This window comes from Triturus cristatus, chromosome 7 (genome assembly GCF_964204655.1).
Source record: "Triturus cristatus chromosome 7, aTriCri1.1, whole genome shotgun sequence".
Taxonomy (NCBI): domain Eukaryota; kingdom Metazoa; phylum Chordata; class Amphibia; order Caudata; family Salamandridae; genus Triturus; species Triturus cristatus.
Window position 1 is genome coordinate 1,450,381,863 of NC_140590.1, and position 25,364 is coordinate 1,450,407,226.

The window sequence follows — 25,364 nt, forward strand, 5'->3', positions numbered from 1 at the left end:
GTTGCTGTCAGGCTCCCTCTCTTTACACCTTCTGTTACACTGACACCCTTTTAGGTCTCGCCTACGCAGTGCGCATGCATTGCATAGGAGACCTTTAGCCGCCGTGCAGCTGTTTTTCAAAGCACATACTCGTGCTTGTGGCGACATACGCCACATGCACGAGTATGTGCTTTGAAAAAGAACGCACCACTCCCGGGCGATCACTTTCGCGGCCGCCACAATGTCTGTATGCATTTCGACATGTTATAACAAAATCTGTAATTTCATTAGTCACCTTCACATGTATTGTATATGATAATGGATATTATACACTTCAACGATTCAGTCTAACCTCCTTGCCGATACATACTTCACTAGAACACATTCAATACTGCACATCATGTTATCTACTCATGAACATTGATACATTCGATGTCTTTCACGGGCTCCAGTGTCCACTGAAATTCGTTGATACATCTATTTCCACAGGCATTTTGACATATCCCCTCCTCACAAGGCCACCAGGTTGGTCCTTTCCTTTCTACACAGTCCCTACAGAGAGTTAGAACATGTTCTGACTCTTCCTCTCTGGTAGATAATGACGAGGAACGTCTGCACGTCCTTGTGCACATACACTACGTCTTAAATCACAGCACTTCTCAGATGCAAGTCGCCGTTTTGAGCGATTGCCAGGAAAGCCAGGTAAGCGAGGCTCTGCCTCCCTCCCTCTTTTTGAGAATATAGCGCCTGTTTGGCTCCTCCATTGACGGCATACGATGCTCCACGTTCTCGGAGCACCGCATTTTGTATATCTGCCTGCGGTCTCCGTTAGACATAGACTGGTCCCTCCTGACCTATTCCGAGCGCCCGAATAGTTTAAGCGTTTTAGAGATTGAATGACTGCACATTAAATTCAGGATAATTTGCATACGGAGCGTTGCCATTTGGAACCCATCAGCGGCTTTCAGATGTAGGCCCAAGTTCATACGTTTTTTTAATAAGCCGTACAGATGGCATCCCCTGTGTGAAAGTACGTGTATCACGCATCCCTACCCACGGTTATTCTTTATTACAGATAGTGGGTCACCATAGAGTCGGGAAGCGGACACCCCACCAGACATCGTTCATTAGTCATTTTAATAATATCATTCGCCCAGGATGCCTCATTGAGAGCCACCTCATTTTCTCTTACAGAATTAAGGGGATCGGTCCCTACTTTTGCATGCTGATACTGCTGCATTTCTTCATGCTACATTGGATGAGTAAGTACCGTCCTGTAGATCACACTTAAATAGAGGAGCTCACACAGCGAGTTGAGCCCCTTCTTAGTCGTTTTGAGTCTACCTCTCTCTCTCTCCTCCCAGAAGCTTCTTCAAGCCCACACTTTACATTCGAACGCCGGAGGTTTCCCGTCGTTTTTATCTAAGTAGGTAGTGATCACCTGTTATATCAGTAGCATACACGATTACACTTCTATGCCCTTATATCCATTTTCCAATTATTCACAGGTGCTCTTCTCAGCCAAGTCCTGATGAAGACCCCACCGCAAGTATAACATTCAGCCCTTCACACAGGGGTCGAAACGTCGACAACACCCATACAACACAAACTCCGGCGACATTGTCTATAAATAACTACATGTCCATTAGAGTTATGTGTATTATTGGGAACACTTGACCTACACAAGGCTGGAAAAGCTGATACCGTGCAATGTTGATGTATATATGTCACAAATACCTTTTCCCTGTCCCCCACCCACACGTTACCACTTAACAACCATCCCTTCCCCTTTTTAGGTCGAGGACTACCGGCCTGCCGGAGGCAGAACCGGAAGTCGGAAGATTTAATGTTTCCTAGAGTGGCTATTTAGCCCGCCTCTCTTTTTGCTTCTCCTCCATTGGCTGGCTTCCTAAACGGAGGCCCGCCATTGGAGGAGAGAGCCGTCCCTCCAAATAGGCTCCGTCTTTTTCAGATTCGGGGGCGTGTTCTTGCTGTTCTTTCCACTTTTTAGCCACGCCCTTTTAGAACAGCAGGAACACGCCCCCGAATCCGAAAAATTTTCGAAGCTTCCATCCGCCATTTTTTTGCTATAGTCTGGCCGTGAGGATCCATCCGTCCAGCGCCGTGTTGTTGTGCTGGTGGCGGCGCTGCCGGGGCAGGCTTCACCGGATGGAGTGAGCAGAAGAGCTTAGGGGTGACTTCAGCAAATAATTCTGGGCTGCTGATTCTGTTTTGGTGGTCTCTGTAACACGTGTGGTTTTGTGGCAGTTTGCAGCTCGGCGACTTTTGCGTTGTGATAGCCTGATTACGGTGACTGCTGCGACTTACTTGACTCTCTTGGTTTAGGACGTCTAAGGCATGGGGGCTGTCACCGATGATGAAATTATCCGTAAGCGGCTCCTAATCGATGGCGACGGTGCCGGTGATGACCGACGCCTCAGCCTGTTGGTTAAGTCTTTCGTGAAGTGGTGTCACTCCGACTCTGAGGACGGGGACGTCTCCTCCCAGCAGATGCTCGCCACAGTCTCGCAGTGTGAGACAGTGGGCGGTGAACACAGACCAACAAAATGTACTGCAGCGCACTGGGGCTAACTTAATCACATTCTGTATCTGTCATTCTATGTATAGGATTAACACTTTTGGTTATCTGTTAATCTTTGCACCCATTTATCGCATCCTTGGGATATGTACAGCAATTCATGCCATCCATGCCCCCCCCCCCCCCCAGACGTGATATGTTCCGTCACCTTTGAGTGCCTCCCAGTCTAGGAAGATTTTTTTTAGCAGCCCCACACAGGGCGCACCTTTCATAGTCTTTTTTCCCTCGCTCCTGCTAAATTCCAACATCACTGTGAGCGTATGCATTTTGACACGTACGCCCGTGTAATTGACCGGTTCACACCGGCTTGAAAGAAGAGCAGGATTCAGTCTTCCCTTCGACTTTGACGGACATAGACGGTTTCTGAGCAAGCGATAAACATTATCCACGCCAGTTTATTCTCTGCGATTCGCTCAGTTGTTTTTAGCGCATTTTCAGTCTAATCGCACACATAGTAAATACCGGCAAAGAGATATGGATACACGTCTATTTGTTAGATTATTTTGACACGTACGTTCGTGATATTGACAGGTCTACACCTGCCCATCTGCAGAGCAGGATTCGGTCCTTTCTTTCACTTTTGCATTTAATGACATGTGACGGTTGCTTGTCAAGCGGTAAGCTTTCACCACACCAATTTTATCTCTATAAATGCGCTCAGCTTTTCATCATCCAACACATAGTGAACATCGGCGTGAGACATGGTCGCGCTTTCATTTGTCAGTCTATTAGATTGTTTTCAACAGCAGGACCAGGCTCGCGCACAGCGTACTCAGCGCTAGCTTGACCTCTGACCTCACTCTCTATTTCAATACCTCACTCTCTCTCTCTATCACACTACCTCACTCTCTCTCTGCTAATGCAATAGGTATCACATATGCAAAAAAAAAAAGCTAATGCCAATAGAAATGACAATGCCATTTAATTAGGGATACAAAAATGATAAAAAAATAATGAGCAATACCAATAGCTCTACCTATAATATTGCCGAGACCATTGCATTGTAAATGCTTGTTTCCTACCTGCACCAAAAGCACTGTAATATACTGCACAATAACCAGAATGAGCAACGGTGTCCTCCAACAAAGTAAAGAAATTGAATTTATGCCACAACGTGTTATTTTTGTGTTTTGCTACTGCAATTTACTGCTCACAAAAAGAAGCTCGCTACCGCGACCATACTTTTTTTGTACTGTACTTATTGACCCAGGTCAGGTAGTATATATGGGTTGCCCCCTTTATACTCAAGATTCAGTTTTATATTACACACAGTTTCGACACCAGATACAGTTGTATAAACACAGCTGTACTGTTTTACCTGTCCTTCACTGTCCTGCTTTCACAGTCCTGCTTGTGACCCTCTTGATATGATGCTTATGGCTGTGCTGGTAGACTCGACGTCTTCATAAAGCGTTCAGCTTGCCTTCACGAGGCTAAAGACAGTTTGTGCCGGATTTACGTAATGGCGACAGCTTTTTCTTTCTTGCAATGCCGACAGCTTGTCTCTCCTCTCACCACTCACCCGCAAACATGGGAGACCCCGTAAAGGTTAATTCCAAACACCCCTATTTTCTGACAGGGGCACATTATGGATACGCGTTCATGTCATCAGGCAACAAATAAGATTCCCCTAGTCGATACACTGTACAAGGAGCAGAGCCTAGAACACAATAACAGTACAGGTCATACATCTCACAGCCCATGCCTCAACAACAAAAGGAAAAAGGTTTTATCGAAAATAAAACCAGAGGCTACCAGCCCTGCTTTTATCAATCCCGTATTTGCAGTGCTACAAACCTTTACATCGACTCACCTGTGTTCATTAGAACAAGTTCTACAGCCACAGTGTCCAGAAGTTACACAAAGTAAACAGAGTTATGTGCGTGCCAAACTTTTGAAAAGGCAAAACAATGCCCACAAACAACTTCTTGACTGCAACCCTTGTTTCAAGGTGCGCATGTGTCGACGCTCTGATTGTCTCAGTGGTAATCACGACAACGTTTCCACAGTGACGTCATCAGTGAAGGTCTCCTGAAATAAGTTCAAGGAAACTTATCCTTATTTTCAACAAGGCACATATGGGGCATGCTGTCTTGCCGATGTCATGTCATTGTGTGTCATTCAATGAAATCATGTTCAACTGCGACACGTACATAAGGAAGGTAAACAAATAATAGTGAGGGCATCAACTAATCTCAAACCCATATCTCCGCGAGGCATCACGGAGCGCGTCTTAGAACGGGAAACAGGAAAGAACAGAAACAAGCATTTGCAATGTAATCAGTCACGCATTTACGCTTGTTTAAGCTATTGGCATTTTAAATGAGTGCCTTTTATTTATGTTTTAAAAACCAAAACATAACTAAAAGCGTAATTGCGAGACCAATTGCATTGCAAATTCTTGTTTTTGCTGCTTACCATTCCCAAGCTTCCTTTTTTTCTTTCAACTTCCCAGTCTGGCTCCGTAGCTCAGTTCCCATTGTTCCTCTGGTCCCTTTGTTTGCTCCGGTTGTCGTTCTTGCTCTCCTTTCACTCCGGTTTTCCAGTTTTATCTTTACCTCCTTAATTTGCTTTTCTCTACCTTTTACTTGTTTTCTCCCTCAGGCTCACAGTCTGAACTTTCTAATTCAGATTCCTCTCTATTCTTCACATCCTTAACTTCTTTTCTCAATTGATTGATTTCTGTCTTTGCTTGGATTGTCTCCTTAGACGGCTCTTCACTCAGATTCTACCACACAACTTTTCTCCTTCATACTCCCTGTAGACCTTTTTCTAAGCTCCTTTTCCCCTCTAGCTCAATCTTTTCACTTGTCTTTTCTCCGTCCTTCATCCGCTTTATCCATTTATCCATCTTCTCAACTTTTGTGAATCTCCTTTTTCTTTTTTTCTTTCTCCCTATGTCTCCCCAATGCTGGCCACGTTCACATTTTGCCTTTTTTTCCATATCCAATACCCACCTTGTCCCTTATTGCCTTTGCTTTCTCCATATGGCCTAGTCTTTGCATTTGCCTCTCCTAGTCTTTCTCTGTCTGCTTCCTTAACTTAGCTTGCTATTTCTGTCCGTAGTTGCTAACTTACTTCCACTTACTTTATCTTCAATTCCTCCAGGTCTTCTGCTTTCCTTCCACTTACAGTGGTTACAGCTTTCTGATTTACCCCCCCTTTTTGCTCTATTCTTGTCCCCAGGATTTCCCATCTTCCCGTGATGTTTTAGCTCTCATTCCCTTTTCGTCTTCTGCTTCTTGTTTTCAGTCACTGTTTTCCTGTAGCTTTCACCATTGTCCATATCAAATTCTAATGCTTAGTTGCTCCCACTTGTTTTCTCTCACTGACTCCTTGTGCTTTCTGTTTCTATCCCCAATTATTGCTGTTTCCTCTGGCTCCCGCCTGTCACATAATTTTATGAACCTATCGCATAATTTTCTTCCCGTTGCCTCTTTTTATCGTTGTTTCCATCCTGCTTAGTTTACTCTCTCTCCTTTACTTTCTCCTCCTATTTTATCTCCATTAGCTTACCTGGAGGCTTCTTCTTTTAACTCACTTCCTCCATTTCCTTACCTTTCTTGTCTTGTTTTCTCTGTATAGTACACTAATTTTTGTCTTCCTAATTTCCTCATATTTGTATCCTCTTTCTTTTTTCACTTCTCTTTCCCCTTTCACTCTCTCTCTCTGGCTTCCTTTGTCCACTGAATTTCCACCACAGATTGTATATAAAAATATGAAGTCATGTACTAAATACTCTATGTAAATAACATTATCTTCGCCTTGGTTCGCAGCCTAGATCCTTCAATCACTTACTTTGTCCCTCTGACTCCCTGTCTCTGCAGCCTTTGTGATGCTGTCTCCCTATCTTTAGTTGTTTTCTCTTGTACGCACCCTGTATTTGCTTCAGTCTTTTCTGTCAATGCTTCTGCTTGCCTTGGGCTCCTGGCTTTTACTCCTTACTTGCTTTTTTGTCCGGCTCATTCTCCCTACATTTATATTCCCCTGACTGCCTTCTGCTGCTCCTCCCCATTTATTCACCTTTTCCTGTTATCTTTTGTGGTCTCCCTCTCATTTTAGATTCTTTTCTCATCGTCATTGTCTTTTTCCAACTTCCGCGTTACCGTTGTCCTCTGGCCCTATTTACTTGTTTTGTTCCTCTTCTCACTTTCTGTCTTCGTCTCACTTTCTGTCCTCCGTGCACAATTCTTCTTAGCGATCCTTAGACCTCCCTACACCTCCCTTATTCATGTTTGGATGCTTACAAAATATCATGTTTTCTTTCCATCTATGCCTCTGAACTCTGTCATGCTGTGCTGATTCCCAGCCTTGATATATCCATGTTCAAGTGATGTAAAATCTTGGACCCTCTTTTGTTTTTTGTCTGTTCTTGCAGAGACGCGGGAGCTGCTAGGGGAACTGGATGGCATTGACGTGCTGCTTCAGCAGTTATCGGTGAGTAGCGCGCTCTTGCCTGTCTGAGGGCGGTATCCTCATGGACATTTTTTAATTAGGGGTGAGTGGGCAGAAGACAGATGTGCTGAGAGGGTGGGTCTGCATGAGAGGGGCATGCTGAATCAGCAGTTGTGTGTTAGTATGCATGACTCCCAGCTGGTACTCCTCGAAAAGTTCAACTGCTATGGAGCAGTTGTATGAAAAATTACTCTCTGAAAATGAGACTACAGAAATGAAGTGCTAACACCTGGTAATAGAGCAGGCCAGGTGGGTGAATGTCTGAAACAAGTGTTTGATCATCGTTACACGCCCTTTTTAAAATCTGTTTATCCTGGCCCTAGGGTCTCAGACTCTGATGCGTAAAACCTAGTAGTCCATTTCTGCTTTGGCTTTAGCGCTCTTGAAGGCGTCCGTGAAACCATCGGCTAAAAAGATTATCTCACTCCTCCTTACCAACCCTGATTCTGCAGTTTGTAGTAAAAATATTGTGTGGAACAGATATACAGCGAAATTATTGTTAAAAATGGTATCTATTGAAATATTAAAATGAAAAGAGTTGTAGATCCAAACAAATCGAAAAATATTGTGCCTTATTGGGCAGAGGGGTATGTACTGGGAATACTGGCAAGGGGGCATCTTCTCGTAAGATAGAGAGGAGCATTAACAATGAGTTGTGGAAGGCGGCAGTGAACTAGTAATGCTTTTTAGGATACAGGGAATGGGTACTGTTAAGAAGTAGGTAGGGTTCTGGGATGTACAGGAGCATGGGGTTATCGGCTTATAGGGTGAGAGAGGAGTAGTGTTAAGTGGTCGTATAGGTTTATTTAAAGGGCTCAGGGAAGAGTAGCATTAAGGGCTGGGTTGGGGTTTTTAGACTTCAAGGATGGGTAGTGTAAAAGAGTAATGAGGAGTTTTTAAGGTTCAGGGAAGGGTTGCATTAAGGGGTAGTAAGCAGTTGGTAGGATTTATGAAAGGTTATTTTTTTAGAGATATTAAGGGTTTTTAAGGCTCAGAAAAGGGGTGGCATTAGGGTACTTCATGGTTGTAAGTGTAGAAGGATGGGGAGGGTTCAGACTAGAGATGGTAGGGCATTATTGGGCAATAGTTAGATGAATTAAAGAATACATGTAATAAAAATAACTACTTTTGAAATTCAACCTTTTTTGAATTGTCATAGGATAATAATGGACACAACATTATTCCAGCAACAATTAAAACAATTGCTTTAATGTAGCCGACATGTTAAGTCGACTTTATTATATATAACCATCTCTGCTCGTCGGCGATGGTTTTAATTTTAGTGCAGTTCTGAAGCCTCAGTATTTTTTGTTGCAGACGGGCATTTGGAACCTTCTTAACTTTAGTTCTGAGCGGCCTAAGTGAGTGCTGAATGCCAGTCCACCATACAGTAAAAAGGCACATAATTTTAATCACGATTTGGTACCCAGAAGTATATTAGGCCACCCATAAATAGAACAGCAAATTCTGTAACACTAACCTTTAATGTGATAAGGGTAAAAGAGACATCTGATTTATGTAAGTAGTTCTGTAATTCCTACCAGTAGCAAAGCTCCTGATGATTTACCAGTCCTGAATATCTTCAGGTCGTTCTCCATTAAAGCTACCAGAAAAGCGGTGTACCTGGCAAGTCAGATACTGCCCACAAAATAAATGGCACTTGTGAGTGTGAGATTTAAGTTGCACACTAAAATTCAAAATCAATTTGTAGGCTCTACACTTAAGACGATCATCTGTAACTTTTTCTGGTCAAAGCATCAGGAGCTTTGAAGCCGAGGAAATCTTTCCTTGGTCAACAAAAAAAGTGGTTGTGCCTTCCTTTTTCCCTTTTCATCCTTTGTTTTTAAGTCGCACCTAGCTAGTGCGCATGTGCTGCTTGCGAGGCATGCTGTATCTAGAATAGGAGTTTCAAGCACCTCCCATCTTTTCTATTGGCTTCTCTTACTGTACTTGGTAAATACCAGCCTTAGATTGGTGAAATAGATTACTAGTCCCTCCTTTTTAACCTTTGTTACCTCCCATACAGACTGGTACTGTTACATGTGCTATTATTCTTCATGGGATTCACAATACTTGCGGAGTACTCATTTTTTGGGTTGACCTGCCTCAGCTCGTGTTAAGTGTTGTTTACTTTGCGCGTTTGGACCGCTTCATTTGCCGTGCTTGTTTACGCTTGTCCTCTGTTACTACTTTCCCCTCATCTTCGCCTCTGGAGGCAGGGCACTTTGGCAGCCCCTCGGGCAGCTCAAGGCACTTCCACCGATCGCTGCCCCAGACTACTGGTGCCCAAAGCTCGATAGGGGCGGGAGAGGGCCAGCAGCGTGGACCGCTCTCTCCACATGGATGTGCCGAGGCGCTCACAGCTCCCCGGATAGTCTGCTGAAGCCCGGGCTCTAGAGATCAGCAGTTCAGAGAGCTCCACCCGCCAGGGCTGAGGCGCGTTTCCCTGGTCTTCCTCCCCCATGTAGCTCAATTAAGTCCCTTTGTAAGCAATGCTAAGTAAGATGTCTTAAAAACATTAGTTATATTAACTGTTCCCAGTCTCTACCCACCCTCTGCTCGAGACTTTAGCTTCCAATATGGAACGCTTCTATATGTATGACTGCACTTAATTGCCCCCACTCACATTTCGTCTTACCCAAACATAGCAAACAACTCATGCTGTTGGTTTATTAAAGTGGGTTCTTTATTTTAGACAACGAGCCCTACACACTATTGCATCACAGCATGTATGAAGCAGAGTGCATCATCGTAATGCAGCAAGCGATATGCGACAAAAAGCTGTCCGCTTCAAAATATACTGTACGCGATCATCAAACAGTGTTACGTATATCTGTTGCACACTTTATAGAGCAAGGACTAATATTCTGTGCCTATGCTGTGCTGTAATGTTACTTGTAGACAGGGCTGCAAAATACAGGCAAAGTTAGGTTCCTGTTGTGTCATTCATGATGCATTTTAGGAATTGCAGTGTAGTTCATGCTCATCTTAGGTGTGCTTGGGACTGGCGTTTGTCCTTTTAGAGCACATTTGCTTGCCTGCCTGACATGACGCTTGTAGCTCACTGCCACAAACGTCAGGCAGGCAGGCATTTTTCTTGAAGCACATGCGTTAGTGCGCATGTGCCAGCGAAATGGTTTTAGTCATGCTGTGATTTAAAACAGCTGCACTGCTCTGGTAATGGGATGTGTGATAAACACCAATAAACTAAACAGCTGTGTGCACCAGGCTCTTCTTTTAGCACAATGACCTAATCGCCTTTTATCAGCGGGTTGGCATTTGACTGACCAGTACCGTGGTACTTTCTCTGAAATGTAAGCCAACACAACTGCCGACTTCATAAGTTTCTAAATGGATAATGAGTCTTCCAACTTGTCATGGTTTCAGGTCTGCGGAGTTTAAACGAGCGGGTGATGCAATTATGAAGGACTTTTTCTCTATTCCTGCGTGCTTCCCGAGTCCGCCCTCAGTGCTTATTTACAGCACCCAGTTGGCCTGCTGCTGGGCACTGTGCTCTGCGTCGGATTGGTAACACGGGCTCTCGGACAATGCCTGAGGGGCCGGTATCCAAATTTAAGCAGTTGGCTGCTTTTTTGTGCAGCCTGAGGGTCCGATTTGGGCGGTTTCTGCATTGTTCGATGCCGCCAGCGGCCCAGTGGGTGCCTGAGTGGCCTTTCTGGAGGTAGGTGGGTGTCTATTACCTCCCTTTATTCAATGGCAGAGGTGTCACTCCCTTTCTCTTGCTGACCCGGCCCATTAATATATGCATATTGAGTGGGGGCAGAGGGCCTGAGCAAAAGTGGCCTCACTTGTTTTCAAGTGTGTTTTAGCAGTGTAAACTAATCTGTGCATTTTTTTTTTAAACCAACCCCCCACCCTTTTTAATAACATTTCGCAAAAGCAGTGTTTTGCAGACAGGCAATATGCAAATGTGGGCTGCTTTTTTTTAGCGTGCCCAGGCTGATTTTTAATCCCAATCCAACCCTGACACTGCTGTTTCTGTTCTGAGGTCTGGCCTCTCTCCTGGTTCAGGGGTCGTGTGCTGACAGGTGGCCAAGAAGGGGGAAGGGATTGGTCTGGGGCACCAAAGTAGTGGCCTTGCTGGGTTTATGAAAATGTTTTCATATGGGTGATGGCTCCTGCTAGGTGATGGCTGGGTTATGTTGTTCCCACATCAGCAGTTTTGTAAACAGCTGTAGTGTTGCAGCGTGTGTTCAAAGGAACATTTTGTCATGTTAGGACTATGGCAGAAATCCCATTCTTTCCTGGCACATGAAAGCTGTTTATGAAATCCTCTACTCTTAATTGTAAGATATTCCGAGGCTGCTGACTATACTACGCTTTCTGGTGTTTGTAAAATGGCCATTAAAGGGGCATTTATTTAATAATCCGGCTATCTGATAGGGACTACTAGCCGCAGAGTCCTTAACGTAGAATTATCCCCAGGTGTGAGACTGGACCCGGAAAACTTTCTTTGCCCCAGCATCTCTGCGCGCCAGGGGGCGGTACCACACGACTCCGTCCTGACGTCGTCCGCGGGCGTGACGTCAGCGAGGTCACGTAAGCCCCACCCCGGCACGCTGACATCAATTTCCTTCTTTTCCGCGTGCAACGCTGATCCGGATCGTGTCCCTGACCTGTTTTCAGGCCTTCTTTTCACGCTTTGCGTTGTGGGACAGTGTGCGAATGCCTTCGGGCATTAAGGCGTGCTCGTCTTGCGCGCGTCAGATGTCGGTGATGGACCCTCATCCTATTTGCATGTGGTGTTTGGGCGAGCACCATGATTCCACACACTGCGACGCTTGACAGCATCTGAAGCCGAAGTCCCGGCGGGAGCGCCGGAAGAAGCTCCTTTCAGACCAGTTGTCCAGATCGGTGTCATCCCTGCGTCCATCCCCCACGGAAGGGTCCAAGAATCGCCGCTTCCGACATCGCCCGTCGCGAAGGCCCCTAGGGCATCACTTACCCGTCGGTAAGTCTTATAGCGTGTCCCCAAGGCCTGGTCCCCGATCTGGGGAGGGCGCTTGTTCTCCGTGGGACATGCGGCCTCATTTGTCGCCACCCTATCTGCTGTTTCCCAGCGTCGGGGCGACCAGGGCCCAGATGGAGGCCTGTGCTGCGGCTCTGCAGGCTTCCTTAGCCCCTCCTCCTCCTGGGACGTCCGCGGATTCCTTGCCACGTGCGGGGCCTTCTGCGGCGTTGCCAGCGGCCCCGGCGCCGACTGTTTTGGCTTCAGGGTTTGGAGATGTGGTGTCATCGGGGTGCGACCCTACGAGATTCCCCTCTTCGGCCCACGGCTCCTCTGCCTCGCTGCAAACCCCGAGGGGGTCCCTGTGGTGTCGCGGGAGGTCGTTGGGACTCGCGGCTCGCCCCCGAGTCCCCCTCGGTCTTCTGGGCAAGCGGCGGCCTTGCCAGAAGCCGAGCTGACGCCGCTCAGGCGCCGATGGCTGTCGGCACTGGCGGCGCTGCGGGTGCTGGCTAGTGGCCGGGGCTCGTCCCCAGGTCCCTCTTGTCTCTCCACGCAAGCGGCTGCTTCGTCGGAGGTCGAGTCAGCGCCTTTTCTGCGCCGTTCTTTCGCCGACCCGAAGCCAGCCCCGCCCCAGTCTCCTAGGGCGCAAATGGTGGAGGAGGTCATCTCAGCGTCTCCTCCGGCGCCGGTCGATGTCACGCCGGCGCCTGTGGCGGGCTCTATTGCACCGGGTCGTATCCAGAGGCCCCCTCCTCTCCGGAGGTTCGTCAACTGTTTGTCTCTTCTTCCCCAGAGACGGGACGCCGTGTCGTTGCCTATTCCCCAGCGTCTTCCAGGGAGGGCTCTTCGCCGTCCCAGCAGCCCCAGCCTTCCTCAGAGGCGCCTCAGGTCCCTCACTCGTCTATGAATCGTCCACTATTCCGGGGCTTGCCATTTGTTCCTCCAGCTGGACTCGGGGATGGCCGGCTTAGTTTACAGCCGTCACCCACAGAGGAATTGCTTCCCCCCCCACGACGTCCTACAGAGGCGAGTGCAGCCTTTGCTGGGCCATTTTCACGACCGCTGGCATTTTGCACATGGGCGACCCCGCCACCCTATTCCATGCGGACCATTTGCTGGAGGTTCTCCATCAGGGCTCTGGTGGACGGAAGCTGCTTCTTCCCTCCAAAGCTTCGCTCCATAATTCTCTTCTGGAGGCGTCCTGCCACGGGGGATCCGGTGCCCCAGTCGCTCCTCCACCCCCACCATCCTGCTCCGCATGATCCAGTCTGCCTTTCTTTCCACCCTTCTACCCAGTGCCCTCTTCTGCAGACTGCTTTTCCTTCCTTACCTTTGGTGTTGTTTCCTCCGTCGCGAGAGGCCCGGTGGTTGGATTCATGGGGGCGTAACCTCTTCGCTTCCTCTAGTGCTGCTTTGCGAGCTCTCAACATGCTTTGTGTGTTGGCCAGGGCTACTTCCAGCTTGTGGGATTCCGTGGAGTCCCTTCTGTCTTCTGCCTCTCAAGAAGGTGTCTGCGCTGATCTGCGGCGCCATGTGATGGATGGCCGGGAGTTGGCCACGTTTATTCTGCGCTCGCCCCTGGTTGTTTCCGATGCTCTCGGCCGTACAATGGCAAGTTCAGTGGCTCTCCGTCGCCATGCTTGGCAGAGGGATAGCGTTTTCCCTGAGAATGTTAGGGAGCGCCTCATTGACCTGCCCTTTGATGGGGTGCTTTTGTTTAACACCTATGCGGATGCCACAATTCAGCGGCTCCTTGCGGGGCTCCATCCTCCTCCCCCTCCGTAGACTTGGCTTGATGGTCCTCTGCTACTTTCTGGGCGGCGTTATCCCACCCCTTTTTCGAGGGTCTAGTGGTTCGGTTGGACCGTCTGTGTATTCTGTGTGGGTTGGCGTGCCTTCAGGGTCCTTCAGTTTGTGCTGTTGGCTGCTGGTACAGCCCCTTTGGCTTTTGTGGTTCTTTGGTTGTTGGTACGCCGTATGTGTCCTCAGGTTGGGCCTTCTGTATGTTTTTTGTTTGGCTGCTTGGCAAGCGGTCTGTGATTCTATCGCAGGTCCTTTATGTTCTTGTCCTCTGCTGCAGGATTTTTCCCTAAGAGGTGTTCCCATATTTTCTTGGGACGTATCATACCCTATGTGGGGTACTTGTAGCTATTGCATTGCTCCGTCCTGCGCTGGGAAGGTATGGTCACCCCTTTTTCGGGTTCCCTGCCTTTCCTGGCCTCACGGTATACCGCTGGTGTGGTCTCATGTATCTTGTCTGAGCGCAGCTTGCGCTGCTCCGGGTTCTGTCATTCTCTGTGTTCACTACATCACTCGACCAGTTTGGTATGCTGTCTACAATGTTGTGTTGTGGCGTTTGCGCCTTCCTGTCCGGTGTTTCGGCCTGGTCCTCTGTCTGGTGTTCCAGGGGGGCTGGGTTTCTCCTGGCTTTCCTGTGCTCTGGTTGACGGCTTGGGTCCGTCCTCCGTGTCTCTCCCTTTTTCTCTTCTGGCTGGTCCCAGTTCTCTTCGTGGGTCGGGTGTGTCTTCTTGAACGATCCTCCTTTGGGGCTTATTCTGACTTTCCCTGGCCTCTGCCCTCGGCCTGGCTCGTTCTGGGTGTACTGCTCCATGGTGCTTTCAGCTGCCGGCTGCGCACGCCTGCTCGTTCTGGTCCATGGCCCTTATTGTGTTCCTTTGTGCCCCTGCCTCTTGTTCTGCTGGGGCTTTGCGCACCTGTGCCTGTCTTCTTATGCCTGCGTTTCTTGGCTGTGGAGCCGTTTCTGTCTTGCCTGCTTCCTTGCGGCTGATGCCTGTTCAGCTGTTCTCTGTCGCTGTGTGTTTTCCTACGGCAGGCTCTGCCTCTGATTCTACTTCTTCTCCCTGGAGTTGGGGTCGTTCTTTTCCTCCTGGGTGCTCCTCTGCGGCTGTCTGTCCCTACGAGGGTTTGTGGCCGTTGTACCTTGAATGGGCTTGGGGTCTTCTGGTCTTCCCTTCGCCTTGTTCTTGCTTACTCCTGCTTGGTGGGGGCTGGGCCGCCCTTCTTGTCCCCGTGGCACGTCCCCTACTGGGGCACTGTGTTTCTTCCTACTGGGGAGGTTCTCTCGCAGGCCCTCCTCCCCTCGGAGTATGGCTAGTGTATCTATTCTACGTTAAGGAATCTGCGGCTAGTAGTCTCTATCAGATGTACAAGTTACTTACCTTCGATAACAATGTATCTGGTAGAGACGATTCTAGCTGCAGATTCCTTCACGGCCCGCCCTTCCTCCCCGTTCAGCGAGGACCTTCAGTTTAGTTTTCTGCACTCGCCTCCCTCTGGGTGGCTTGTCTTCTGTGGGTGTCACCTTCGCTTCTTCCCGGACAGGATGCTTCGTTCTGCTTGATTGTTACACCCCTTCCCCTACGATGCATGGTCGATTGGTTCATGTGTGCTTCTGCGTCCCTCCACCTTGGTTTTTTCTCGAGTGTAGGGGCCTGCTTTTACTCTTCTCCCTTTTACTTGCTTGGGGTTTCTGATTCCCTTGCAGTCCTCTGCGTTGTAATTTTTTTTGCCTGTACCTCGGCCTTTTCTCTCCTTTCAGGGGATACGGCCCTCCTTGATGGTGTTGTCTGGGGGTGAATTGCTGTTATTCCTCTGTTCCGGGCTTGTTGCCCTTCACTGTTATGGATTGTGATTGCAGTCTCTCTCTCTCTCTCTCTCTCTCTCACACTCTCTCACACTCTCACACACTCTCACTCTCTATCTCTCTCTATCTCTCTCTATCTCTCTCTATCTCTCTCTATCTCTCTCTCTCTCTCTCGCTCTCGCTCTCGCTCTCGCTCTCGCTCTCTCTCTCTCTCTCTCTCGCTCTCTCTCTCTCTCTCTCTCTCTCTCTCTCTCTCTCTCTCTCTCTCTCGCTCTCTCTCTCTCTCTCTCTCTCTCTCTCTTTCTCTCTTTCTCTCTTTTTCTCTTTTTCTCTTTTTCTCTTTCTCTCTTTCTCTCTTTCTTTCTTTTCTGCTATGGCGTTTTTCACATGCTTCTGCCGCCAGGGAGGATGTCGCCTTAGCTTGCAAAGGTGTTCCTCAGAGCAGTGCTCTGCTCTTTCACTGCTGAGGATTTCACCGCTATGGCTTCTGTACCTTGGTGCTTGGCACTTTTCCAACTGGTGTTGTCTCTCACCTTTCGTTTCTCTCTTTTCTGTTTCACTGATTTTTCGCACACTGTTCCCATACTCTCCACAGTTTTGTTTGTGATGGCTCCGGGTTGTGGCGCGAAAAAATTCTCGTAAGAAAACTGATGTCAGGGCACCGGGGTGGGGCTTATGTGACCTCGCAGACGTCACGCCTGACGTCAGGGTGGAGTCGTGTGGTATCGCCCCCCTCCCCACCCTTCCCCCCAGCGCGCACAGACGCTGGGGCAAAGAAAGTTTTCCGGGTCCAGTCTCACGCCTGGGGATAATTATACGTTAAGGAATCCGTGGCTAGAATCGTCTCTACCAGATACATTGTTACCGAAAGTAAGTAACTTGTATGTCTTTTCGAATCAATGGAATGAATTTCATCTCCTCATTCTGGCAACGTAGTTATTGGCACTTGGTTTTGATTGGACACAAGATGAGTAATTTGGAAAGCAACGTGCAGGGCCTTGTGACCCTGTACGTCAGCCAATCTGCGCATTTTCCCATCTACTGGTGTGTGCTGTTCATTGGGGTAACCATATTGACATGATGCCTGGATGCGACTGGCACTGCTCGTGGGTTTGATTTGTTTAGTGGAAAGTTGCACTTTGCTGTGTGTTGTGCACCTTGAGAACGCAAGACAGGCAAGGCTTACTGCGCTGTCAGACATATTTTTGTCAGTGCTCATCAATAAAACTGGCATGATGCTTGTTTGTTGGTAGAGGATTTGGAAAAGGTTAGTCTGCGAAAAACATTAACGGTTTGCTTAAAACCACACCTGTTTATCATCTGCAGAAAGCAGTCAACCTAGTGAAAATTCAACAGCAGCCCGGAGTTGGCAACAGTTGGACTCTCCTACATACCCGTATCGAATTACGTGTGTTGGTGCGGAAGCTCTCCAATCCCCTGCAGCACAGCAATCACAATAATGTGCTGCGTGGCTAAGTACTTATAAGATTCCAAAGGTGAGACCGATTAGCTATGCCAGTGCTTGTTTCTTTTAAAGTAAAGAAGGTTGCAACATGAGCCAAGCGTGACACGGGCACCATCATCACACAGTACACCTCATAGAAAACGTGCAACAAAACCCTACCCCATGCCGATTCTTACCAATTATAAACCACTTTACCAACACACATTCAATTAGTGCTCCTCTTGGGTAACCAAGAGAGGTTAAGTTTGACCTTAGTTCTGTATAATCATCCTTTGAGTGAAAACAGCTACATTTTTCAGTTTTAGTTCTGCCGTGTCAGTGTTCCCTTTTATTCTTTGTGACCCTCAGTTTTGAGTAAATTTTACCTTTTGCCTTCACTAGACTTCAGTGCCGACATTTTCCAGGACTTGCTTTTGTCCAGTTGATACCACGAGAGAGCAAGGTAATGGCCAATGTTGACATTATGGATCATATTAAGCTGTAAAACTTGAACAATGTAAACACTTTTACATTGCAATCTATGTTTAGCTAAATGTTTTTCAGCTGAATGAAAAAGAACATACGCACTTCACAATTTAGAACTTCATTTATAGCACATTTTTTCAGAGTTTCAACTTAGTGTTGTACTCCCTGTGCAGTAAATCTCTTCTTTAGTTTAGAACTTTTGTATTATATACCATTTGAGGTAGTTAGTCTGGATACATTTTTATTAAGCTCAGTGATCCAACTCTACATTGCACCCTGGAAGCATTTGACTAAGAGTGCCCCATTCGTCTCAGCCACCAAGGATTCTCAGCCATGTATAATTACCAGCTTTTTGGAATTTGACTATCTGCATATTTTTACTACTGCTCTCTGGGTGCCCTTTACCGACATATCACTCACAGATGATCCTGGCTTGTGAGACTGAAAAATTAGCCCAGCATTTAACAGACTGCTACAAACCTATCAGCCCTTCATGGGCCCTGATTTGTCCTGACGATTCTTCTCCCAGCTCACCAGTTCAGAAAGAGCCCCAGGGCCTGAACTAGAGTCACTGTTTCTACAACTGACCCACTGTATGTATTGCAAAGCTATTCAAAGGTATGCATTAGCTTTCAGAAGAGGTATTCTGGATTGAACATCAGAATTGGAAGGATGCTGATCAGAATATGTTTGCAGCATGTTGCACTGTATATCACATGCTGTGTGGACTCCGGCTGTGTAGTGTTGGGCACGGAACATTAAAGTTGTTTTTCCACAAAGGGGTAGTTTGGGTTTCAGGATGACTCATGATACCTTCCCTGAAGCTCAGAAAGCACCTTGATGCAGACTCCACCAAGTATGCCTTTTTTGTCAATGGGCTCGTAAGTTGCTCTTTTACTCTTTTGCATCAAAAGAAAATTTCGACCCCGGAGAACTCGGAAACTGAGGACTTTCAAGCTAGCACAGAGCAGACTTTGATGTACATCGATCTCTTCAGAATCATGGCAACTGAAGAGTCTGTTGCCACAACATATGAGATTGACTTGTTTGGTGTGAGCTTATGGAAGATATTGCATACATATTTTGGCTCTTAAGCAGTAGTAAGTTTCTCTGGTCAGACTAACATTGGGGCTGTAAACTGTAAAGAGACCACAATGAAAGCTTCTGCTCTACATGTAGTGCCTTCCTTTGCAACAAAAAAAAAAAAGGAAAAATTTAGCATTGATGGGACAGAGGGTGGACACCCTATGCAGGTTTACAATGTGATGACTTTCGAGGCCCCACCTGGCTCGGACACCAATGACCTCAAAGCAAAGACTATCGCATCACCTCCTCCAAAACAATTGTCCCCATCGCAGAGTGCATGCTAATTCCATTGGGGACCCCTATTCAGATCCAGGGCCAGCAGAACAGCAGGGAAGGTGCTTGGCATGTTTATAGGGTGGATGCTCCAGGTTACTTGTCTTTAAAGCTTCTTCGCCTGATGACACCTTGGCGTGATATACAGTCATAGTCTGAGCATTAGCAGAAAACAACATGCCATTGTATGTGTAAGAAAAGTTGGAAGATTTCTCCAAATAGACTATTTCCAAGACCGGGCTCAGCACCCGGTACTTTCCATTGTTGACAACCATACCCAAGTGCTCATAGATAACTTTAAGGACATTATTAAAGTCATTGGTAAAAAGTGAAAAATAAGTTCAAACCCTTACCTCAAGAGCCCTTGTTCACCTATGGACATGTGGCTCTGAGCTCTCTTGTGGTGCACACAGCCAGGGAAAGAGCGCTCATGCAAGCTATAGTGGACATGCTGCCCCTGATAAAGATAACAAAAAGAAATGTGCCAGAAGGAAACGTGTTGTGAAGAATGCCATAACACGATTGTGTATTAAAAATTCCATAGCCCTACAAGCACACTGAGATAGGACGGGGTGCAAGATCTTTTCCAACACCAGCATTAGGTTTCTTATGGACATGGCCTCCAAGCAGGTCAATACAAGCTTAATTGTTTGCTCCCATGCTTGGCTAAGTATATCGGACTTACAGACGCAGTCTACACTGTCCCTCATAGGACTGCCTTCGGTATTTTGATCAAAAGACACAATTGATGGACGGAATGCAGAACAAATCAAAACATTCACCCCCAGCGAAAAGATCTGGGTTAAATCTATCATTCTTTTGCTCACCATGCCACCCCAGTTTAGACCTGGTCATATGGAAATCAGTCTTGACCCTGTGCCTCATGGGAACAGTCCAGCCAAACTGCCACGCCTGGACCTCCGAGGACCGGAAACAAGCATCCTCGGACCAGTTTCGGGGTTTCACCCATCATCAGCCAGGTTAGCTTGAATCCAGTGTCACAGTGAGCCAGGGACCCACGTCTGGGCATACCCGGCGCACTTAGGGCGAGAAAGCAAAAGACACACAATTGATGGACGGAACGCAGAACAAATCAAAACATTCACCCCTAATCAAGAGATCTGGGTTATACCCATCATTCTTTTGCTCACCATGCCACCCCAGTTTGGACCTGGTCATATGCAAATCAGTCTTGACACTGTACCTCATTGTAATTGCATTTATAAAGTGCTTACTACCCCTGGCGAGGCGTCAAAGCGCTTTTTCGGAGAGGAGCACGCTACTCCGGAACCCAAGAAGGATTAGTGTTGAATTAGTATAGTGAAATATGAAAGTAATTTGAGTGGTGGACATTAGTCAGTTATTTGGATTGAGAAGGATAGCGGAGGGATAGAAGAGGGAAAAAAGGTTTGCATTTATAGATCGCTTGTTACCCATGTTGGTGTGTTGAAGTTTTTTTTTTTTGTATATGAGTAGCACGCTTCTCCGGAACCCATAAAAGATCAGTGGTGAATTAGTATAGTGAAATATGAAAGTAATTTGAGTGGTGGATATTAGTCAGTTATTTGGATTGAGAAGGAAAGCAGAGGGATAGAAGAGGGGAAAAAAGGCTTAGCATTTATATAGCGCTTGTTACCCATGTTAGTGTGTTGAAGTGCTTTTTTGGAGAGTAGCACGCTACTCTGGAACCCATTAAAGGATTAGTGTTGAACTAGTATGGTGAAATATGAAAGTAATTTGTGTGGTGGATGATATGTTAGTCGGTTATTTGGATTGGGAAGGGTAGCAGAGGGATAGAAGAGGGAAAGAGGTTTGCATACATATATTGCGCTTGTTACCCCTGATGGGGTGTTGAAGCGCATTTTCGGCGACTAGCACGCTACTCCAGAACCCGTAAAGGATTAATGGTGAATTAGTATGGTGAAATATGAATGTAATTTGAGTGGTGGATATTAGTCAGTTATTTGGATTGAGAAGGATAGCGGAGGGATAGAAAAGGGAAAAAGGGTTGCATTTATATAGTGCTTGCCTCCCCTAATGAGGACATATACAGTTCTTCAAATAAGAGCACCCCCAGGAACATCACTTCCTCTTTTTTCACTGATCAGCAGCCAGATAAGTGCTCTTCCTTGTGAATATTCTTATGGCAAATGTATTTATGATTATCTGAGGGTTAGATTGTGAAGAGTTAATTGGGTTATCTACTGTGCTATGCTACAATACTTTGAGTGCTTGACTTTCCTCTATCGCTTGCTAATTTTATCACATGCTTACATTTTAAAATCCAAGATGTTATACTCACCCCTTCCTCCGAAGGAACGTACAGATTTCAACACATCGTATGCGGCTCTTGCAGCAAGATGTAAGCTATGGATGTGTACGCTAAATTGGAACTCTGTGCGCCTCATGGGAACAGTCCAGCCCTAACTGCCAAGCCAGGTCCTCCCTGGACCGGAAACAAACATCCTAGGACCGGTTTCGGAGTTTCACCCCTCATCAGCCAGGATAGCTTGAATCCAGTGGCACAGTGAATCTGTATTTTGAGGACCACCTTTTTTTGGACCGCAGGTAGATAAAAATCTGAAAAAAGTTACACAATAAAGCCTTTGCTGTCCTCCAGCATCAACAGCAGAACAATGGTTTCCAGAGGAAATAAACCCACCTAACAATAAAAGTTAGGCTTAGTACTCAAAGGCACTTCATCAACTCAAAGCCTTACCAATGCAAGTAACCACAGCCCTGCAACTGTTTTTCCAATGTCTAGCAATAATGACTGCGCATTTACGATACACCTAAATAATGTGTTAGCATACCTGGATGACTGGCTGGTATAAGATACAACTCATTTACAGTGCTTCACCTACACTCAATAAGTTAATACTGTGTGACATTTTCACAGATTTGGCTTCAAAATCGGTGTCAAAAAACCTCTCCAGTGTCCTCATAAGCTCAGCTATTTCTATGGACCGACCACACTCAATGCAGTCACAGAGAAAGCCATTCCCAAAGAACTATGGTATTTCAGAGGATGTTTCTTCTTTGCCAGAAATCACGTCCTCTGACTTTGAACATGATAATGAAACTTTTAGAAATGATGGTTTCATGTTTTGCTCTAGTCTAGCAAGGTTAAACATGCATCTCCTCCAGGAATGACTTGGCAGGCAATGGGGACTGGGGGATCTAGCATTGTTGTAGCCGTCATTAATCACAAACTACAACGGTGAAAAAAGAGCAACTTATTACTATGTAGATCATTTGTCCAGTGGTCTTCAAACTTCATAACACCAAGCCCCTCTTATTAAACTGTATTTTCATCCCCCATCCCCCTTAAGCTGACAGGCATGAGTTGATTCAATTTGTGGGTGCACGGAAGGTGTGGGAGAGTATTAGGTATTCTTACTGCACTGCACAGTGGGGACTGTACTGGGGCTTGATGGGTGAAGGAGTGGGCCTTTGGTCTTTCCACGTCACTCCAGGTTCCATCAGCCCTTTTTCACTGCTGACTCCTGCATTGTGTCTGCCAGGCCCCCACAGTCTCCTGCCTACCCCCCCCCCACTAACTCGTGCAGCTTTCCCTCCCTCTTACCACCATGGTAAACCTCAAGACTCTTGCAGCATACCCTCCTTCCAAGACATGCTGCTAAACTCCCCTCCCTCTCGAGTGTCACCTTGCAAGTGGTCAGGTTTACCCTTCAAACAAGCAACATTTCTCATTAACCTGAATGGGGTCACTCACCCTGGAAACCTTTGTTGACTGGAAATAAAAATGTTCTTCCCATTAATTTGAATGGGATCACGCTTCACAACCTCTCCATCTTGCCAGACCTGAAGATTCAAGACCAAGGATCCCTACAGCACTTTCCCCACCCGCTCTCCTGCAGCTTTCGTTGTCCCCCGCTCCCCCATTCTCTTCTACTGCTCCCTCGGCTCATGTCAGTGCCGAACCCCCCACCTTCAAGGATTTAGCAACTCTCCCTGGCTCCTGACGGATTCACTTCTCAGCCACTCAAAATGTACTATCACCTCATCTGCACTGGCTTCGGAAGAGCCCCTTCCTTAATTCTCCAGCAGTGCACCATCCCTTGAGGCTCCTGCAGCTCTCCCTTGGCGCCCTGTCTGCTCCCTCTGCGCTTCATTCCTCTCTTTCTCTGTTGCACCTGCAATGCTCCTTTGCTCTAGATAACTGCCCAACTCTTGCCATGGATGATCCTCCCACTACAACCACAAATGCCTGTCAAAGGAAGCCCAATACAACACTAACTCTCACAATGACACTGACACACCTATCAAAATTGTGTGGGTTAAGCTTTTTTTAGTCTTTTTCTTTAGAGGCGGATGGGCTTGTTTTCAGGCCATGCACATTTTGTGCCCAGGAGAGTTATTAAATTTCTTTGATATGGGAGTAAAGCCCCCTCCAGATCCCCCCCCCCTCCCCATGGTGACACGCCCCACAGTTTGAAGATCCCGGTTATCGATAGGTGCAGGAAACCATCAACACCACCGCACTGCAGGAAAGCCTCTTCCACATCAATGTGTTGGAGCTCATGGCGATACAACTAACACTTTGTGCCTTTTAAAACGGACTCACATGCAAAGTGATTCTAATTGAAACCGATAATACGACCATGATGTATTACTACAAAACCAGGAGGCAAACACTCTCCACAGTTGCCAAAGCTGGCCCCAACAGTTTGACATTGGACACGCTAATCGATTAAACATGTTAGCAGAGCATCATCAACGAGTGGACAATGACTTTGCTCATCTCAGCAGAACCCATCAGGACCCCCATGAAATGGAGATAAACACCCAGGTTCTGAACAATTCCTCCACCATTGCGCAACTACCAACAGTAGACCTGTGTGCCACCACAAGACTCCAAAATGTCTATTCCCATTACCCACATGCATGGTCGCTGGGCAATGCTACATGAGAAAGTCAGGGATATTTACAGGAAAAAGCAGCAGGCACCAACATCAGCGATTTTCATTGCTCTGATATGCACTTGGCAACCGTGGTACTATGGCCATTGGAGAGGTTTATTCTCTCATACGAAAAGCTACAACTCCGTCCAGATAAGGACAGCCAACATCTGGGTTGGTTACTTCATCCCATCGTCAAGTCTCACAGTCTTGCAATGTGACACAGGAAGTCTTACAATTTGTATTTTGCAGTTCCTGGGGCAATGGTTGCAAATTCTAAAACAAGGTAAGAAACTTACTACATATGCATGTTATCCAGCTGACTGGAAAGGATTACTAATCTACTGTAGCAAGCACAACATTCTGGTCTAATCAGCGACACTAACATGTCAACCTGCAGAAACTGTGGCTAGAATGCACCTACTTAATGACATACCTGGCTACAGTAGCTATGCATCTGCAAAACGGAGAACATTTGTCTATTTTTAGAATTCCTGATTTAAGGCCACCATGGCAGGTCGTGAAAGGGAATTCCTTCGTAAACTTACCCAGTCCCTTCTTGTGACCATAATATTGTCGTTACTAGGCTTATGTGGCACCCTGTGAGCCACTCCTGTCCGCTGCAGTTCTCTTTCACATTTCTCAGCAGAGTAAGTGAACTTCAGGCTTTGTTAGTTACTAAGACAGTCCTGCTATGAGCAAACCCTCGTTTTTTGCCAAAAGTTATATCGCCATTTCATCACAACCAGTCCATTGAGTTACCTAACTTTTTTCTTAGCCACTGTGGTCAGCAGAGGAAGGATAACATACTTGTCAAGAGACAATGTGTCCTATTCTGGACTGTACTTAGTCCTTCAGGCAAACCAAAACACTTTTGTTTCTTTTGCATAATCTCACCTTTGCTATTCCGTCTCCGAGGCAAGCTTGGTAAGGCGGGTTGTTAGATGCATTCAACTCTGTTATGCCAAATGCACATTTCAGTGTTATTGGTTACTGTTAATTATTGGGATTAGTCTCGTGCTCTCAAAGCAAACCATTCCATGCAGTGATTTCAGTTTTTTATGGTGGACTAAAGTAATAGGGGTTCGTTGCTATCATTAGAAAGGGGAAGGGAAGGTGAGCTCAAGCACATGGTTGGTGGGATTAATACACAAGTTAGAGTAGATCAGGTATTGCTAGACTGCCTAGGTATGACTTTCAGCGGAAGGAGGAGCGATTGTGATCTTGTAAATGAGTTGTGGGAAATTTGTTAAAAAGCCAAGTACAGTCTGCCTGAGGCATCTTGGCATTGTGAATGTTCACATAGTAATTTGTCAATGTGTAGCTATTAGTCCAAGTACGTGGCATATAAATGTCTTCCTGTGGGATATTACCAAAGAAAACTATTGTGTCTCCTTTTTTACTAAATAAATTTGCCCCAGAACTAATCATTGTGGTCTGGAGCAGCGTGCTGCCTGGCGTAAAGCGCTTCGACGCTTTGTCAGAGGTAGTAAGTGCTATATAAATGCAATTACAATTCCAGTCATCATTTGCTTCTGATAGCAAGC

General features: G+C 46.6%; 1 protein-coding gene across 1 annotated transcript in view; it reads left to right on the forward strand.

Moving 5' to 3' along the window:
* Nucleotides 1-25,364, forward strand: part of CTNNBL1 (catenin beta like 1) — a 460,868-nt gene that overhangs the window by 214,420 nt on the left and 221,084 nt on the right. The window contains exon 9 of the mRNA XM_085619195.1: nt 6,957-7,015. Within this exon, the coding sequence (XP_085475321.1) occupies nt 6,957-7,015 (59 nt within the window). The remainder of the gene's footprint in view (nt 1-6,956; nt 7,016-25,364) is intronic.